Below are 18,692 nucleotides of genomic sequence, written 5' to 3'. Positions count from 1 at the left end.
ACCAAAAATACTAAAGTACAGAAACCAATTACATTTACTCAGTTACTGTCCACCACTGGTAACAGTAGTGGAACCCTGTTGGTTCTATATAGAACCCTTTTCAAAAAGAGTTTTCTTTAGAACTATCAACAACATATTATCCATCAGTCTTATTACAGTACTAACTGTAATAAGAGGTTTACACATTATCATATTATATTAGAGGATTGAATCAGTTTCAGTATGTCAAACAGGCCTCCATTCATTCCTACTGGGAAAAAGTCGTGTTTGAATGAGAACTATATGAACACTGTAAGTCAGATCAGGTCAAAAAAGGACGAACAACACAGTGGAGTGTTACAGGTCTTGGAGGAAGCCTGTGCGAAGCTTTCGCTCTCTGTTAGAAATAAAAATACTGTGAGGGTACCTTTTTCGTTCATGAAGGTACAAACAATGTAAATGTTCCCTCAAAGGTTCTACAGTGGCTTAAGGTCCGATTGTGATCCTTAAATCAGTTTTTCCAGGTGAAAAGTTGGTATTTGTAACTTTTCATAATCTAATGTTTTAAAACAGAGCAGTAGAATAAAAGCCTGGAGGCGAGGCGGGGCGGGGTGTGTGGAGTCAGTACAGTTTAGAACAGATCATTTCAGTGGATTATGGTTCAGTTATGTTCCCTGACTAAAGGTACTGAGATGGAGCCTTGAGGGTCCCACCCCAGTGAGAGAGGGTCACTGCCTCAGTGACAGTTTTGCTCCTTTATTTCTGAGAGTATAGCACTACTCTTATTGTGTAACTCGGGGAGTCATAACTAGTGAGTGGATTCGGATACATCTAAATTGGAGAGAACCCTTCGTAAACATGCTCCACTTCCTCAAGCCCATTGTGAGCAGTGCTGCCAAAACCGGCCTCCACGCCTGTTTCATTGAAGCAGCTCAAACCAAACAGAGGCCATGCCTCTGTAGCGGAAATGTCTGGAGTGATAAGTGTTCCTCTTTATATTTAGCCTAAGTGTCAATTCAGAGCAGCTCTCTAAAGCATAAACCAGGGTTTTCCACCTCTAGTCCTTTGCTGTGTCTAAAATTCTGCTTACTTCTGAAGGACTGGTGGGTCTAAACTATAAAATTCATCAGATAGTAGACAAGACACTTAGGCTCTGTCTGGTCACGTCATGAATTTCTATAAAAAAGGAAACATAAACATCAGTTTCAATCATGCAAAATTTCTAAACTGTGCCTCAATGAATTTTTTTCAATTCTGTTCACTAAAAGTTCCCCTGTTAATTGTAACTTAAATATTGAGTTTAGCTGCTTAAATAATGACTGAACCATGCTGAAATGTTAACTGGGTAAAAATACATTACCAAGAGTATTTCACTTTTAATAAATTGGTCTCAGGTTAATATGTATGGATGTAGTGAAGGTGGACATGGAGATGGTTGGTGTAAAAGTAGAGGAGGCAGTGGATAGGGCAAGATGGAGGCAGATGATCCGCTGTGGCGACCCCTAAAGGGAGCAGCCGAAAGAAGAAGGAGATCTCAGGTTAATATGTGGCCACAACATGTTAATTTATTGAAGGATGTTCTCTTTACCCTGGTCGCCCAGCCAGGAATTTAAACCCAGGCCCTTCTCAGGTGACATATGAGGTGAGTGTATACATCCATCCATCCATCCATCCTCAACCGCTTATCCGAGTCCAGGTCGCGGGAGCAGCAGCCTAAGCAAAGAGGCCCAGGCCTCCCTCTCCCCCGCCACCTCCTCCAGCTCTTCCGGAGGGATACCGAGGCGTTCCCAAGACAGTCAAGAGATATAATCCCTCCAACGTGTCCTGGGTCTTCCCCGGGGTCTCCTCCCAGTTGGACACAGGTGGGGGTGTTCCACAGGCCATCCTTGCTAGATGCCCGAACCACCTCAACTGGCTTCTCTCAACATGGAGGAGCAGCAGCTCTACTCCAAGCCTCTCCTTAATCAGCGATCTTCTCACCCTATCTCAAAGGGAGAGCCCGGCGACCCTGTGGTGAAAGCTCATTTCGGCCGCTTGTATCTGCGATCTCATTCTTTCGGTCACTACCCAAAGCTTGTGACCGTAGGTGAGAGTCGGAACGTAGATTGACCGGTAAATTGGCAGCTTTGCCTTCTGGCTCAGCTCTCTCTTCACCATGACGGACCGGGATAAGGTCTGCATCACTGCAGACACCGCACCAATCCGCCTGTCAACCTCTCGCACCATCCTTCCTTCACTCGTGAACAAAATCCCAAGATATTTAAAGTCCTCCACTTGGGGCAAGGATTCACTCCCGGCCTGGCCAGAGCATTCCACCCTTTTCCGACTGAGGACCATGGTCTCAGATTTAGAGCTACTGATTTTCATCCCAGCCTCTTCACACTCGGCTGCAAACTGGTCCAGAGAAAGCTGGACTGTAAACATTTTCACTCAATACTCAGCATGCTGTATTGCACATAAGATCTCTACAATATGTTCAGAAAAGCATATTTTGCTGTCTTTCCAATGAAACATGCAGTTGGCCAGTGCTCTACACCTGAAGATCTCCACGTTATGTTCAGAAAAGCATATCGCTGTTGTCAGAACAAAACCTTGTATCTCTAAAATGGTAACTTCACAGGAGAAGGAAAAAAACTTGGTTTACTTGAATGTAAGTCAATGGAACCAGACGTCTTTCCAAGTCATTTTGGGTCATTTCGTTAAGTCCATTCATCATGAAATTTACACACAATGTTAAGGACAACAGGTATTTCCAAACACTGTCAAGACCTGAAAAACGACAAAAACGGAGATAGGAGGTTTTGTTCCGACAACAGCGATATCGTTCTGTCCTGTCACATAATTTATCGCAATAATGATGTATATTGTCACGTTGCCCAGTCCTACTCAAAACACACCACCTTCGAAGAGTGAGGGGTTACTAATGAGCCGATTAGTTGGGTCCGGTGTGTTGGGAGCACATAAAACACTAAAAGGTGCAGGGCAGTGGGCCTCCAGGGCCTGGGCCGCGGAACGCAGCTCCAATAAGGAAACTATCCGTGTGGAATAAGAAACCTCTTCGCTGGATTTTTGACTAGGAGCCCTGCAGAACCGCTGCAGAACATCCCTGAAGCTGGGCCGTCGTTAGAGTAACAGGGCTCTGCAGAGCGCCGGACTGCGTTGTACCCGAAACCTTCGGTCACACACACGGCTGTCGATTTCGTTCGTGAGAAGTTTGACCCCTGTCGGTCGCCGTAGTAGCCTACTCAAACTATCTATTTCATCCATGTAAGTCCGGCTACGTCTCCACAACGGCACACGTTTGCCTCTAAACGTGTATGAAATCCGTCGTATTGGATCAAACGCACTGGGTCACTCATTTTCTGTGGCTTTCACTGTAAACCGCTTTCCTGGTTCACGGCTCGGGGCTGACGACGACGACGGCACGCCGGTGACGTCATGCGCTGAAGATGGCGGAGGGGTGAGTCTTTTAAGCCTCGGAATTATTTTTGTGCGTCAGATAAAACATTTCGCACGCTTTTCTGTGCGGTTCAGCACACCGTGGATACGCTGCAGCGCTCGGACTGAAGCGAACCGGGCGCCTTAAGATGAGCGGCGGCGAGTCGGTGCCGCTGTCGTTGCGGTCCAGCGGACGCGCAGCGGGTTTGTTTACAAAATGAACGCAGCGCCGTCTGTAGCTCAGCTAACGAATACAGCACAGCGACGGTCTTAAACGGGTCTATACAGCACACCTCGGGGACATGTATGTGTTTAAATCATGTTTTTTTCCTCTCCACCGTCTGTATTTTCGGTTACGGTTGCCAGTTGTCAGTGGAGCTATTCAGCGTTAGTGCCCCGTACGGAGAGGCTAGCGGCGCCAGCTAACGTCACGATAACTCGTCCAACTTGGGCTTTTCTGTCCCCACGGGCCGGTTTCCGAGACTTGGGTTTTAGTGGTGAAACACAAGTTTAGTCCGAGACCTGGCTGGATTCATTTTCACGGCATATTCCCTCATAAGATAACGTCCCACATTTAGGTAACGTTACTGTAGGTCAGCTAGCGTTCGTCATCGCTGTGTAGCGTTAAGCCTGAAATAGCAGCATTTTCATCATAGAAAGCAGTGAAAACGTCTGAAATGTCAGACCACATTTCCCGTCTAGATTTAAGGCTTCTAAATAAACTATTTTAAGGCCGGTGGTCCAGTTTGTCTTACCGAGCAGGTCATTAGTACAGCGTAGTAACTTGGTCGTTCAGTCTTTTCTAACGCTAATCCAGTGCAGACTCAGCTTGGTGTTACCACTTACTCGATGTTGGAGAGCTTAAGGCCATCGAAATAGCCTAATTATTCTTTTAATGCTTGTAAGACGTTCTGATGAGGAGATGTAGGTACATCGGAATGTCCCACTGATACATTTCAGTGCTAGGTTAGTAGCATTTTCTGATGGGGGTGATTGAGGCTGTCAGACTATCCTACATGTAGTCTTAATGCTCATTTTGGGTAACAGGATATTCTGCCTACAGTTTTTTTTTGTAGCTCTGCCTATAAATATAAGCTCTGGTAGGACATTTTGACAAGGTAACACAGTCATAACGCTGGATTTTTGCACATGGATTAAGCCTAGTGTTGGACTAAACTGCTAGGTTAATGGTATTTTGCCATTGAAACCCATTTAGTCTAGGCTTGAGCGTAATCCGGGTCTGGAAAAGCTACTTATTATTATTCAGTACCACCTTTATCTGTTGGAGCTGGAGGTTAGGGAACCAGCCTCGTGACCGGAAAGTCGCCGGTTCGATCCCCAGAGCCGACAGCACATGACTGAGGTGTCCTTGAGCAAGACACCTAACCCCCAACTGCTCCCCGGGCGCTGCAGATTGGCCTACCCACCGCTCCGGGCAAGTGTGCTCACTGCCCCCTAGTGTGTGAGTGCTCACAAGAGTGCATGTGGTGTTTCACTTCATGGATGGGTTGAATGCGGAGGTGAAATTTCCCCGTTGTGGGAATAATAAGGGTCTATTAATCTTTAATGTGTTGAGTAGTGTCATTGGTGAGCGCCGTGCCATCAGACTGCTCGAAAAGATTGAACGGCTATTTAGCCTTGATTTTATGCTTTTATGCCGGTGATAATCTACAGTATTTCTTCATAAATGTTTGATATTCGCACTGATTCTGAGGCTAATGCATGCCACTCTGTCTGTCAATCACAGGGAAGGAGGATGGTGGGGTGGCTGGCTACAGCACAGCTTCCAGGCCATCAAAGACAGAGTGAGTATTTCGGTGAGGACCGGAGAAGCACAACTCATTCACAGAGGGCTAACGTCCAGCAGAGCTTCGTCATTTTCCTCTTTTGTCACAGTTAATTACCAGTTTTAGTAGCTAGGAAAAGGCAAGTCACCAAACCGTGTGTTTACTGTTGTTTAACTGGTGTGTGTTCAACTGCCAACAGTTTCCTTCTCCTGGATAGAGGCCTAGTAAAATTTGCAATGCCATGAATTGTGTCAGGCACCATTCATGTTTTAGTATATCAGAGAAACAGTTTAGTTATTACTTATTTAACCACAGACCTCTTTGACTTCTGTACAAATTCTTTGAGCCCCAGATTCCTCAGCCTTGATGTCACTCTGTCCGAGTCTCTTTAAGTATGTTTGCACCTCATTCACCTATAATCAAGTAATGACTGCCAGCCTTTGCGTAAAAGAAACAGCCAAACAAAGCTAGAAACAAGCTGAGATGCACAATAATGAATTTACTAAATCCTTTGGCTAAAAATCGTTTTCAGTTTAAGATATTACTCATTTCAAATGGACCAAGTCGATGGAAATGGTCGTCTATATGCGCTGGAATATCAGTAATGAAACTGTGGTATAGTCGAAATTGTACACTTAAGATTGTGCCATGATTTGTTGACCCTGATCTTTGGTGCTCAGTCTACAGCTGCAGAGCACCAGTGCCAATACCTCAGAGTAGAGCACTCCCTCTATAAAAAAGGGTGATTTCAGGGTGAGCTCACTGATTTTACTGTCCTTCTAACTACTGGTTTATTTGTCTCTACAGTCATCTGAAGCATATGAGTTTCTCAAAAGGGATTTAACAGAGTTTTCCAACGTGGTGCAGCACGACACTACATGCTCTATTGTCGCGACGGCAAGCGCTGTCAGGAACAAACTGGCGGTATGGCTCATGTGTTTTCTTATTGATTATAGATTTATGACAAAATATGCAAAGAAATCTCCATATTCTCTACTGGGCTTCCTTAGTCCAGTAAAACCTAAATCTGTGTTCTTTCCTTTGAAACTCTCCCAAAGAAAGTGCTGATTTTAGTGGGTCATTCCTCTGTTGATCTGACAATCCGAGTCTGTGTTCGTAGGTGGAAGGCTCATCAGAGACCACAGAGAAGGTGAAGAAAAGCATCTCCAATATACTGGGAGTGATCACAGACACACTCGCCCCTCCACCCGATAAGACCATTGACTGTGATGTGATAACGCTGGTGGCTACTCCAGCTGGTACTACAGAAGTGTACGACAGCAGCAAGGTCAGACTTCAGTTTAAAGAGGTGTATGTAAACAGTTTGGAGGCCGTTCAGTTTAAGCCAGCACACTCTTTCTGACAAAGGACTGTTTTAACAACTCTTGTGGTGGTCCATTAACCTTTTGCTGCATGGCGTGATGATGTGGCAACAAAAAAGCATTAATACACATTTAAATACGTGAATCGTAGTTTTTATGCTGATTGATCTGTGTTATGTTGGTAGCCCTTTCATATTTCTTTACAACAACAGAAGAAGTTTTCATTAGAATCACTGCTGGGTAACGTTTCGGTTATTACTGAGGTCACATGCTCTGGCAGGTGCTTAGCTGGGAAACTGTAGCAGTTGGCTTTTTATTATCATGCTCAGCTTTTTAATCATTTTTTTTGGTAACAATTTGAGACAGTATGGTTATCACTGGGCAGTATACCATAGTGTAACATTAAAACCAGTTGTTTATTTTATTCTGCCATTTGCTGGGCCAGCATATTCCAGTGTTAACATTAAGTAATGTGGGTTTTGCTTTTCTTTAGGCTCGTCTCTATAGCCTACAGGCAGACCCTGCAACGTACTGCAATGAACCCGATGGTACGTTTCTCTCTCTTCTTTATTTCACGTTCTCTCCTGTTCGCTCCTTTAAGTGCTAATCGTTCCGTGTCATTATGTGATGTGACGAGTCCGTGTATAGTCTTTCAGACAGTTTTGTATGCTCAAATGTTTATTGTGAGCTAAATGCGGGATGGATTTTGAGAGGAGTGCAGGAGTGAGGTCAGAGATTATATTCAGGTTTATGCTCTGTATCATTGCATAGTAGACTTAGATACCTCCAACATGGCCAGATGATTAATGAAGAATCCCTCAGAACAAGACTGCAGCAATATATTACATTATAACATTGATTAAGACAAGCTATATTAAATGCTAATTAGGTTGCTTCAGATAATGAATTGCAGTTAAAACTGCAGGAGCTCAGTAGAAGTCTTGAATGACTGCAGTGCTGCACACTGTAACCTCTTAAGCTGAAGAAGAAGAGCCGACAAGAGGTACATTAAAACGGTTTAAATGGTTATAATTGTAGAAGACTATGAAGATCTGTTGAAAGTCTGTAATACAACAAATCATATTTTAAAGCTAAAGAGCAGCCTTAGTCTTCAGTATCTTCAGCACTTTGTTTCAGTGGTTATTTAAACTGTTTTGCGCTGTTGGTTCGTTTTTGTTAGTTTCCAGAGCCTGAGAGAAGTTCCACTGTCTGTCTTGTGAGAGATGCATAGAGATTTCTGAAACGGCTCATGGCAGCATGTGTGAGAAACTTTGTGGATTGTGGAAGTGAAGCTGGTGTTTCTTTCTTCAGGCCCTCCAGAGCAGTTTGACACTTGGCTTTCCAGCTTCAGTCTGGAGGAGAAAAAAGCTGAAATCTCCGAGTTGCTGGTCAACAGCCCCTCCATCAGAGCTCTCTACACTAAAATGGTATTTGTTTTTCCCCTGTCAGTATATTATGTTCGCAGTACAATCAGCTTGTGTTAAGGGTACAGATTTACTGGTATGTATGAAAATCCCACTAATAAAGTATTCATATTTGAAGAGAAGAGAGCTGATTAAAAATCAAGAAAATACAGACTAATTAATACAATCGTACAAAACGCAGATTTGGAGAAGTTCCAACCAGAATACAGAATTTCAGCCTTTTCGCTGCTTCTGAGTTTAAGGAATCTGACACTTGTTAACCAGCAGTTATATTTGAACGGAGTTATTGTTTGTAAGCCGGTTTGAACTAATCTGTTTAATGTTTGATTATTTAAAACGATATTGACGTTTTTGGTTACGTTTTGGTGTTGGTGACAAAACGTTTGTCAATTGACTGCTAATAATACGTCCTATATAGTACAGTGATCTATATTTCCATCTTCATAACATCTTACTGAACTGCAAGTTCTAACGTCTCTGTGTTTGAGTGCTTTGGATCAGTGGAGCATTGTTTTATGTCTGGATTGGAGAGCCTGGCACAGAGCTCTTGTTGTCCCCCCTTCTCTTTGCTCTTTTGTAGCAGTGCAGAGAAGGGTTTGTGATTTCCTGTGCCATAAAATAATGGAGCAATTGTCTGATTAGACATTTAGTCGAATTACTTTGTGCTGGTCAATATTTCCTATTTAATAATTCCAACTTAATTACACCATTCATTTGACCCCTGATAGCCACCTTAATCAGCGTAAATGATTCGATTTTAGGTTCAAAGCTCATGAAAAAGCGTAAATTGAGGCAGACGGGTTAGTGCTAGGCACTTTAATGATTGAATGATGACTACATCCCAAGCATAAAGTACAAATTAAATATATTTTCTGGCTTTGATAGTAGAGTTATGTATTATACTAGACGTCCGACAGAAATTGTGTAAAATTTATCAGATGTTGTTTGTAGAGCCGTTTATGTATTTCCTGTTTGTTTATTTGTCTGTGTTTTCCATTTAGGTGCCAGCAGCTGTGGCTCACTCTGAGTTTTGGCAGCGTTATTTCTACAAAGTGTTTCAGTTGGACCAGGTACAGTGTAGTTCTCATGTCCTTAAAAAATAATATATATATATATATATATATATATATATATATATATATATATATATATATATATATATATATATATATATATACACACACAGAAGCTGTTCAAAGGTAAATTTCTCCTCTCTAGTTCTCTGTCAGTTTTTTAATATGCTGATTATCACCTTTCAAGCATTGCCATCATGTTACCTGTCAATCATTGATTACATCTGATTACAGTTTGATATAATAGGTGGACAACAAGACTATATTTTCATTATTGTGATTGTCATATTTTGCGCATTATCCTTTTCTAGGTATTCTCTTTAATGGCACGACTGGTCTTTCTAGCTTTATCCAACTTGTCAACGTTAAATTTGTTGTTATTTCTTCTCATCGCAGATGTGTTGGGAGAGGAGCAAAATGTCAAACCTCACCAAATGTCCGATACCAGAACAGCTAAATATTGTGAAGCATATTGAGTATCATGAAAGCGTTTTGCCGTATCGCCCACCCATATTCGGGATAAAGCTAACAGGTAGACCAGTGCTGTTCATATGAACCATAGAACAGTAGTCTGTTCCAACACGAGCATTAAGCCTTTCCTCTCAAATCCTTTTATAAGAAGTGTTGCTTAGAACAGGAAATGCACTGTAGCCTTTATAGTACAGAAGCGTGTTAAGTGCCCCCAGGTGGTCCAGTTCCAGCGGGCCTTTGTGGCCAAAAGCCGGAGTTGGCATGATCTGTAGAACAGATTCCATTAATAAAGCATTGGCCTTGATTCCTCTATGCGCTCAGCAAATTTTTTCCCCTAGTAGCTTTAGAAGGGAAGCTGGAAGCAAACCAGAAGTTTAGAGGATTGTCATGTCTGAGGCAGTGGTTTGCTTTGTGTGTGTGAGAAGTGATTCAGACGCTCTATTTGTGTGTGTGTGTGTGTGTGTGTGTGTGTGTTTGAACAGGAGGAGGCCAGGAGAGTGGCGCTAAAGCGGCGAGCAGAGGAGACCACTCAGTCAGAGAGTTTGGGTTGGGAGGAAGATGAGGAAGGTACAGCCTTTGTCACATTTCACTTTCACTGAGTCAGAATGTTCAATTAATCAAATAGTCATGACAAAGCAAACAGTAAACTATGATTTCTGATGTGCAAAATTAGCTTGTCTGTTATATTAAGAAGCATCAGAGGCCTGAACTCTATGCTCCACCAGAGGGCAGTGAAGATCCTGCGTCTTACATTTTGGTCAGAATTTCTATTCTATTTCCTCCAAAGAGGGAAGCACAGAAACACTGCTGCAGCTGGCTGTGTGTGATGAGGCTGTCTCCTTCTTTTCATGCATCTAAACAGAGATAAAGCTCCAAGAGGCAGCTCCCCACGTCCATATAATTAGAGTGCGCAGTGGGCCATAAATTCCTCTCTGATAAATTGGAAGTCGTCCAACATTGCGATTAGCAGCAACAGTTATAGCTGATAATTTATGCACTTGTAGTGGTGTAACACCACGCCTTCACAGACTTTGAGTGGAGGTGCAATTGCTTGTCCAAGCAAGAGAGCTGTTATAATATCGTGTGTGTGGTATTAATGACTAGCGCTGCCACTAAGAATTATTACTGTAGTGGATGAATCGATTAAATGTTATTTGCTTAATGACTATAATTAGTCATAAGATTCATTTTACTCCTTTTGCTGTTTCCGTTCACTTCTGTCATAGTGCCACCATCATTTGAAAACCTATGTGTTTCTCCTTCATGCAACAAGCCAAAAGAAGCCATATCATCCCCTTTGCTTCCTCTAGTGTATTGCAGTCTGACAGAATATTTGCATGCGTCATATCAACCTTAAAGAGTGGGGTCAGGAACTGAGGGCCATCACAGTCTGCTGATTTCGTTGCTGTAATGCACCTGCTAAACTTGGTAATTCACTGACGAATTAAATCAGATCAGGTTTTTAAAAAAATTTTTATTAATAATCAGTGTCATATACAAAGTTTTGACTTCAGCTCTATTGGAGCGAATGGGCAAATTCTGTAATTGTGATTATTGACGTGATTCCTGACTTTAATGCAGTATAAATCTGCAGTGTGTGTAGTTTTTACAGACTGACTTTAATAATTGTGGAGTAATTTTAGTCCGATATGAATCTGTAGTGGAGATTCTTCAGTAATTGGATTAACCTGGAGCTCCCTCAATAATACTAAGCCTGTTGCAGTCCAGTATTAATCTTGTTTCAGTACATAAGATAATGGTGCTGTCTGTTATGACTCTTCGGTTTAGGAATTTTTGCAAAATATCACATCCATCACCCTGCCCTGTTGCGGCAGCTCCAGAGGAGAAATAGATTTGTAGGTAAAAATAAAATAATCTTCCTTTGCTGTAAAATAAAGCTCGACTGATTGTTTAACACAGTTTAACAATAAATAGTCTTGAATGCTGGAGTTGATGCGTAACCGGCAATTCATCCCTTTAACCCTGAGGGTTGGTGCGCAGACCACTGGTCACCATAGCAACAGCAACAATCTGGTCTAGCTAGGTAGCTAACGAGAGTCAAAGAGAGAGATTTAAGACGAACATCGATAATTTGAAGACGAATAGTCTTATTAGCATTTCTAAATACTCCAGCTGGTTTCCTGGCGTGTTTAATCTGCAGTGAGAAACTGTCAAACACTAAAAAGTCACAAGTTTCTCATTCGCCAGCTTCTTGTTTTAAATTTCCCATTCCAACTTGAATGGTGCAGCAGGAAATTCGAACAAGAAGCCGGTGATTGAGAAGCTGACTTCGACCTCGAAAGCCGAACGTCGAGAGACATTTTACGAGAAACTGTTCTACTTCTGCGAAAAAGTATCCTGCTGGAGACGCGAGAAAAGCAGCTGTAGCTGAGCTAAAGCTTAAAGCAGAGCAAATTGAGTCTGCATTTTCATTTGTGTTATATTTTTAGCCCATACTAGTACCACTGAGACATATTTACAGCCAAGATGATCAAATGGACATGAAATGTTGTGGCTCCCATGGTGGTTTAATTTTTGTTGAAGGGACAAAATAGCTCTACTTAACATTTGTGTTGCGGACCCCTGCTTTATCCCATACCAGTCCTGGCAAATTATTTCACGCAGCCTACTCTGGTAAAAGCACTCCAGTGTAAATAGTGATTTTGTTCGCTTGCTGGTAATTTAATGACAATTCTTTTATGATCTCTTAAGATGAGTTTCTTGGGGCCACATCTACATCTCGCTTGGATTTCACCCCTCCGCTTGAGGACTCCCAACTCCCTACCGTAACCATAGGGGCCCCCTGTGAGCCTGCAGTCTCTCCTGTTGATGCTGCATCTGACGTGACTCCCTCTGTCAGCAGTGACAGCGTCAGTCTCCCCACTCAATTGGAAAATAATCCGGAACAGCCTGTGAGTACCAGTAGGCCAGCACCCGCTGAGGAGGTCACCCTTAAGCTTTCTGAGGCCCGGCTGGAGGGAGCGGAGGAGAAGCAGGCAGGCCCAGAGCAGACCTCCTCCCTGGAGGCAGAGAGAGATCAGACGCCCGCTGAGAATGGCACTGCCAAAGCAGAACAAACCAGAGAGGAGGGGCCGCAAGACCTCAGAGTGTTTGAGCTCAACTCTGATAGCGGCAAGTCTACGCCATCCAACAATGGCAAGAAAGGTGAGAGAGTGTAGGATAGTTATACTGATCAAAGCAATACAATTAATCTGCTAACCTTTACACCAAGTAGGGCGCTGAAGTCGTTTTGTCATTTTGAAGTCGGCATCATGCCCATAATCGGAACTCTGGGTCTAAGCCGGATTTCTCTAAGACAAAAATTAATGTGATTTTCAAAAAAAGCACTGCTGTGGTAAGCAAAAACATTCTAAACCTGCTACGTTTTGTCTTGCTTACATTTTTCTACATGCCATTTAGTTTTTGCACGTGAGACAGGACAGTAACATTACACATCAGCCTGATTTTAGCCTCAGAGAACGACAAGGCTGAAATTGGCGTCGTACTCACCAGCTTTTTGTTCAGGTATTCTCATTCTACCTTAAATGGTGCAGTAGTTACATTCTGGTGCCTCAGGTATTATAATAATAACTGCTGCACATTTAAGGTGGAATGGGGAAAATGTGAACTTAAAGTTGATTCAGCTTTGTCAAAGAACGCTAGTAGAATCAGAATCAGGGCTGCTACGCATACAAGGAATTTGGTTTTGGTTACAGGAGCTCACAGTGCCAGACAGACATTCACATGTAGAGAATAAGATAAAATAAATATAAAATATAATGAAGTAAATTAAACAACCATCACACACACACACACACACACACACACACACACAGTCATACCTGTAAAACCTTACATTGTGCCAAGTTTGAGTCTAAAGTTAAAGTGCTGAGTGCAGCAGCAGTTAAAGGGTGTATAGTGGCATAGAAAGGGGTCAGTGAGGGGACAGTCAGATAGGTGGGGTAATATGGCAGGTAAGTGGGGTAATATGGCAGGTGAGTAAGATGCTAGAACAAACACTGGATTTAGACGGCAGTTCCAGAGGAGTTGACCTTTTATAGTATATACCAGTATATGTAGAAGTGCCCTTTGAAGCTGGAATACATAATATTTTAACTGTTCAAGAGAGTGATGGCTTGTGGGAAGAGGCTCCTTTGTAGTAAACACTTCTTCGAGTGTCTCTTAACTTCAGTTCCACAGACAGGGATCGCTTTTTCACCAGCATGTCGATTTGCATTGGACTAATAGCCTGTGGTTGTTTTTTTTTTTTTATGGCTCGGTTTAGAGAAGGTAAAAGATGCCGGGATCTTTACTGATGCGTTCTGTAAAAGTGACATTTGGACGGGGAACACTGGGAACTATTGCATTCTCCCATCTCCTCCTGTAAAACTCATTCCGTCTGAATAGGGCTTAAGACTTGACAACCCCGCCAAGATGCACCAGACCAATCAGCAAGCCTTATTCAGTGTACTAGTTGAGCTGCTTTGGCAGTAGTAGAGTATTTGGTTTAATAGTACTTGCTTACATGCAGCATCATCGCAGTGTGCAGGAGTGGGTTCTTGCTGTTAGCATGGTCGAAGCAAAGTTCCTATTTTGGCTCTGGATCTGGAGACGGCGGTTCCACATATGACACCAACTACAGAACGTCAGACGTTTTCATGGATGTTTGTAGTTGATAAATCAGGACATTTTGTGTCGCATGTTTACCTCTTTAGTTTTGTACGGGAGCTTCAAGGCCTGTGATGCTAACAGGTGGTTTCAGCTTCATGCAAACTACAGTCCTAAATTGCCTCACACTTCCGTTTGTCTTGTTGTTGAATAATCTCAGATAGTCTCACTGTGTGTCACTGTTCTATAAAAACGGACACATTTCAGGCACGATGGCTGCGCTACTGATTTTAGTGATGTACACCAAACATGTTTTGGCTGATTATCTACATTTGAGAAAATGCTGTGTTTTATTTTTCTGTTAATCTGCGTCGTAACGGGAAGAAAAGCCAGTGTTTGTGGTGTTTTTATCGTTATATTCACTATAAAAATCTGTTTCACGGCAGGTTCCAGTACTGATGTGAGTGAGGACTGGGAGAAGGACTTCGACCTGGATATGACGGAGGAGGAGGTTCAAATGGCTCTGTCTAAAGTCGATGCCACGGCAGAGGTACAGCCCCACCCATTTAAAACCATTTTACCATTCAAGGATGTTAAATTATGTCATGTAATTTAGAACTTAAAGGTTTTGTATGATGTTTATTTTCAGAGATCTGTAAATTCAAAGAGAATCTACGAGTAGAGAGAAACATTTTAGGAGTATTTAAAACTATAACAAACATGATTGGAGCTAAATGACCTGTAAATGTGTTGTTGTTGCTTAAATGAGTATGAGAACGATCTAATGTGTAGGCAAAAAAGCAGTTTAAGTAGCCTGTGAAAAACTAAGTAAACTTAATTTTTATATAGAATTTCCACAAATAAAATATTCAAGAGCTGAACAACAAACAGCTGGTCGAAATAAAATAATAAGGTAACGACACAGGACCGATATTCAGTCAGCTACTTGTTACTATATAGTTATACATTGGATGTTTTGTGCAAACTGTGACAAATTAATGCTTTTTATGATGCAGTTGTGCAATATCCCTAACGTCCTCAACAGTCACACATTTTGGGCACCAGTATAAGCAAATGAGAATATCATAATGTTTCCTCTAACAGACCGTTTATCTTTTTTTTTCCTTTTAGTTTGAAGACGAGGACTGGGAGAACTGGGACTGAAGCGCTGAGGCAGTGATTTCTGGCCTGTTGCTGACGTGAGACTTCACCGGTCCCAAACGAACCATGCTTTAACGTCTCTAAACTCTTCGTCCACACCCACACCTTCTCATTCAGGCAGTCGGAAGAGAAGAATGACCGCAGGCTCTGCTGATTGGGTGGAATTTAGTTCAGTGCTGAGTGCGTAAAAAAAAAATCTCCCCCCAGCAGCGATGTCGTGTAATACATTTTTCAGAGGTAATAGTTAAGCTGTCTTGGGGGGAATTGCTATAGAGCAGGGGCCCTACTCTAGCTATGGATGCTTGAAGTGGAACAGGACACATCTGTGTTCAACAAAGGTGAGGCAAACGCCTAAGATTCGTAATAGAGATGATGTCCAGGAAAAATAGAGCGATCAGGCGATGCCATCTAAGCTTACAGTATATAAATTGTTGTACTTTTATTCTAGGAGTCTGGGGGGAAAAAAAAAAAAACAATAATTAACTTTTTGCCATACTCTGTCATGCTGCTTGTCACTCTTCTAGGATTAGAAAATAATCCTTCACATGAAAAGTATATGTAATTTATGTTTCCCATTTTGTGTTCTATCTTTGGCATAATGTAAGTTTGCTTTTTTTTTTTGTTGTCTTCAAAGTACTAACATCTCTAAACTTATGCAAATGATATTAGCATTCAACATGGAGAACACGTTTGGCCTTTTCAGAGAGGACTGTCGCACTTTCTTTTCGGATCAGAACGTGGCTACCTGCGCTACATGGCCTTGTTCGTAGTTGTGTGAAATGGGGGGCGGGGGGGGGGGTGTATTTTGGCACACATTGAAAAAGTTATTTCACTAAACACAACCAGTCTTTCCCGTGCATTCCGATTTATTCTGGTTTGTCCTTTTTTCTTTATCTGTGTTGATGGGAACTCCCAGTGGGGTTCTACATTTCCAGGGCTAAAATGGGAAGTGATTTGGAGTTCTGCTCTGTGTATGTATACTTACTCTCTTTTGGGGTTAATGTAGCTTTAGAGAATGCTGAATTGTGTCATTCTAGTTACTGTGCAAATGAGATGTTCTTTATTTTTCGCTTTTTCCAACTTGGATAATGGTAATTTAATGAATTCAGACAATTACACAGTAATTTCGGTTTGTTTTTCTCTTTCTTTCCTCTTTTTAGCTGTGGTGCCGTGTGGAAATCAGAGACCACTCTTCGTTTATTTCATTTCCAGTCCAAACTGCTATCGAGTACACGTTCATTTTTGAGCAACCAAAATATATCCCCTTTTTGGTATTCCCACTCTGTCCACTTTGTGTTTATTACAGCTTCCATTCGTTTCAGGAGACTTGCTTTCAGTTTCTCAGAGTAATCTGCAGACACACCTCCAAAGTTCAGGCTGGGAAGTTTTCTTCTTCCCAAGCATGTTCAGTGATGTTGAGGTCTGCGTGGCCAGTCTGCCGTTATGAGAACACAGGGGTGATGTAGGGTTTGTCTCTCCTATCACTAAATGAAGGAAGCTTTAAGTGCTATTTATTTAATGGGGACAGTCTTGGTGGTCTACCAGGTCTTCCAGTTGGTTCTTAGGAGTCTCATTTTCTCTGTAGCTTAATCTTTTTTTTTTTTTTAACTCCAGTTTTGGAAGCTCCTCAGAAATATCTCCTAGGGCCTCCCAAGTGGCGCAACCGAGCGTTGGCCCCATCATCAGGAGGAGATAATGCCCTGCTCCCTCCCCCCATCACTCATCGCCCATGCTAGTCCGTGCAGGTGTCTGTTAGCTGACATAACAGAACTGGCAGTTGATGCTTTCCTCTGAGCGCGTTCAGCTGTCCAATGATGTTGTGTGAGCAGCATTTCGAACAGATGCGGTGGTGCTTCACAGCTCTCGGAGGAAGCCTGTGCTAGCCTCGCCCTCCTACCACAGGTGGTATCGTGTGATGGAGGGAGTCCTAACTAGTGAGTGGAGTTGGATACGATGAAATTGGGGGGGGAAAGCAGAAAATTCCTGAAACGTGGATTGTTTGTGCTTAGTGGCTGTTTTGACTGGAAGTTAAACAAACGATGGCTGGTCTCTGACTTCTGCATATTACTGTATATACTTGTTGTACCAGTCAGTTTGCTCATTCTGGGCCTGCTCAGTGCTGATCTAGTATCTGCTCCTTTCAGCAAGATCATCATGAAAAAAGAGGGCTCTGATCCCAGGTAACTCCTACATTAAGAACCTTTATGCGTCCAGGCCCACATGTACACCTTGATGTTAGTTGGGTGGGTGCATGGATAAGACCAGTGTTTCTAAGGCAGTGCTGTGGTTCCACCTTCACTGCACAGTTTCGTGCATTTTCCTGCTCCAGCAGATCCTGATTCAGATCTAGAAAGATTAGATCACTGGCTGATCACACTACGATATGGCGCAGGTGCAGGAAAACACAAACTGAAGGAGTATCTGAGTCCAAAACTGCATATTAATGTACTGTGACACATTCAAAATAGGCCACGGTTTCCCTCTTTTTGCCTTTATAATGCAAGAATCTAAAGTAGGTTCATGCTGAAACACATTGAGTCGACACACATTCACTTTTTTCTGACTGACATTTTGTTTGGACACTCCTTTTGTTTTTTTTTATGGCTTTTTCATGCTAACAAGAAAGATTTAATGCTTCGAAAGTGAAGACTTTAATGGGGAAACCTGCATGGCGAGAGAGCCTTTCTCCATTTGTAACCACATGATGCTCCAGAAACAGGATGGAGATTCACAGACCTATGAAAGTAACAGATAATATTCAGTTGACGTAAAATTCATTACCACCATTGTTGACATACCACCGGTCAACGAAGCCATGACTGTAGGAACGGCGCTGCCTTCGTTGGTTAATAAACCATCCTGACATAACCCGTAGCCATGGTGAGCCGCGTGGGTCGGAGTTGCCGTGATAACAGCAACAAAAAATGAAACCAGACGAGGAAAAAATCATTGAATAGTCAGAATAAACAGGAAAAACGTTCAGCCGCCTCCCACCGAAGTCTGCTCTTCTGTTCTCATGGTTTTGTCAGAGGTGAAGGATGAAGTCTGTAGATTTTCCTTTGTGTTCCCTGATGGAAAGAACAGCATAGACCAGCATGTGTTTTGGATGCTGGTATACTGGTCACCCAGCATGCCAATGCAGGGTGACCATCTAAACCAGCACCAGACCAGAAAAAAGTACATGCAGGGGTAACAATGGTTCACTGTTGACAGTTGACCTTGATGTGTGATTCCAAAAGTCAGTCTATTTATGTCTACATCTCTTTGACCTGCTTCAGCTAGACGGTTAATGCAGTTAACGCAAGAGTGTTGACTGGGCTCACTTAACGTTAAGTCAGCGCAGACCAACCACAATAAGCATAATAAGCGATCATTACGATGTCGGTGTAGTTGATGGTAAAGACAGAATATTTCTGACCCACAGATGAA

The 18,692-nt window shown here is 42.5% G+C and overlaps 1 protein-coding gene across 4 annotated transcripts; it reads left to right on the top strand.

The window, feature by feature from the left end:
• Positions 1 to 3,150: 3,150 nt before the first annotated feature.
• Positions 3,151 to 16,395, top strand: bsdc1 (BSD domain containing 1). Of its 4 annotated transcripts, none has more exons than XM_017720983.2 (11): positions 3,151 to 3,439; positions 5,165 to 5,234; positions 6,012 to 6,128; positions 6,325 to 6,492; positions 7,020 to 7,074; positions 7,838 to 7,953; positions 8,952 to 9,020; positions 9,977 to 10,061; positions 12,207 to 12,659; positions 14,549 to 14,652; positions 15,234 to 16,395. In XM_017720983.2, the coding sequence occupies exons 1-11, from the start codon at positions 3,429 to 3,431 to the stop codon at positions 15,264 to 15,266; spliced, it is 1,281 nt and encodes a 426-aa protein (XP_017576472.1). In that variant the 5' UTR covers positions 3,151 to 3,428; the 3' UTR covers positions 15,267 to 16,395. The 4 variants fall into 4 exon arrangements, with proteins under 4 accessions (XP_017576472.1, XP_017576474.1, XP_017576473.1 ...); XM_017720985.2 differs by having other exon boundaries at positions 3,153 to 3,439; positions 5,165 to 5,222; XM_017720984.2 differs by lacking the exon at positions 3,151 to 3,439 and adding an exon at positions 3,519 to 3,721.
• The last annotated feature ends 2,297 nt before the right edge of the window (positions 16,396 to 18,692 follow it).

The sequence above is a fragment of the Pygocentrus nattereri genome, chromosome 5 (genome assembly GCF_015220715.1).
Source record: "Pygocentrus nattereri isolate fPygNat1 chromosome 5, fPygNat1.pri, whole genome shotgun sequence".
NCBI classification, from domain to species: Eukaryota; Metazoa; Chordata; class Actinopteri; order Characiformes; family Serrasalmidae; genus Pygocentrus; species Pygocentrus nattereri.
This window is presented reverse-complemented; position numbering and strand designations above follow the sequence as displayed.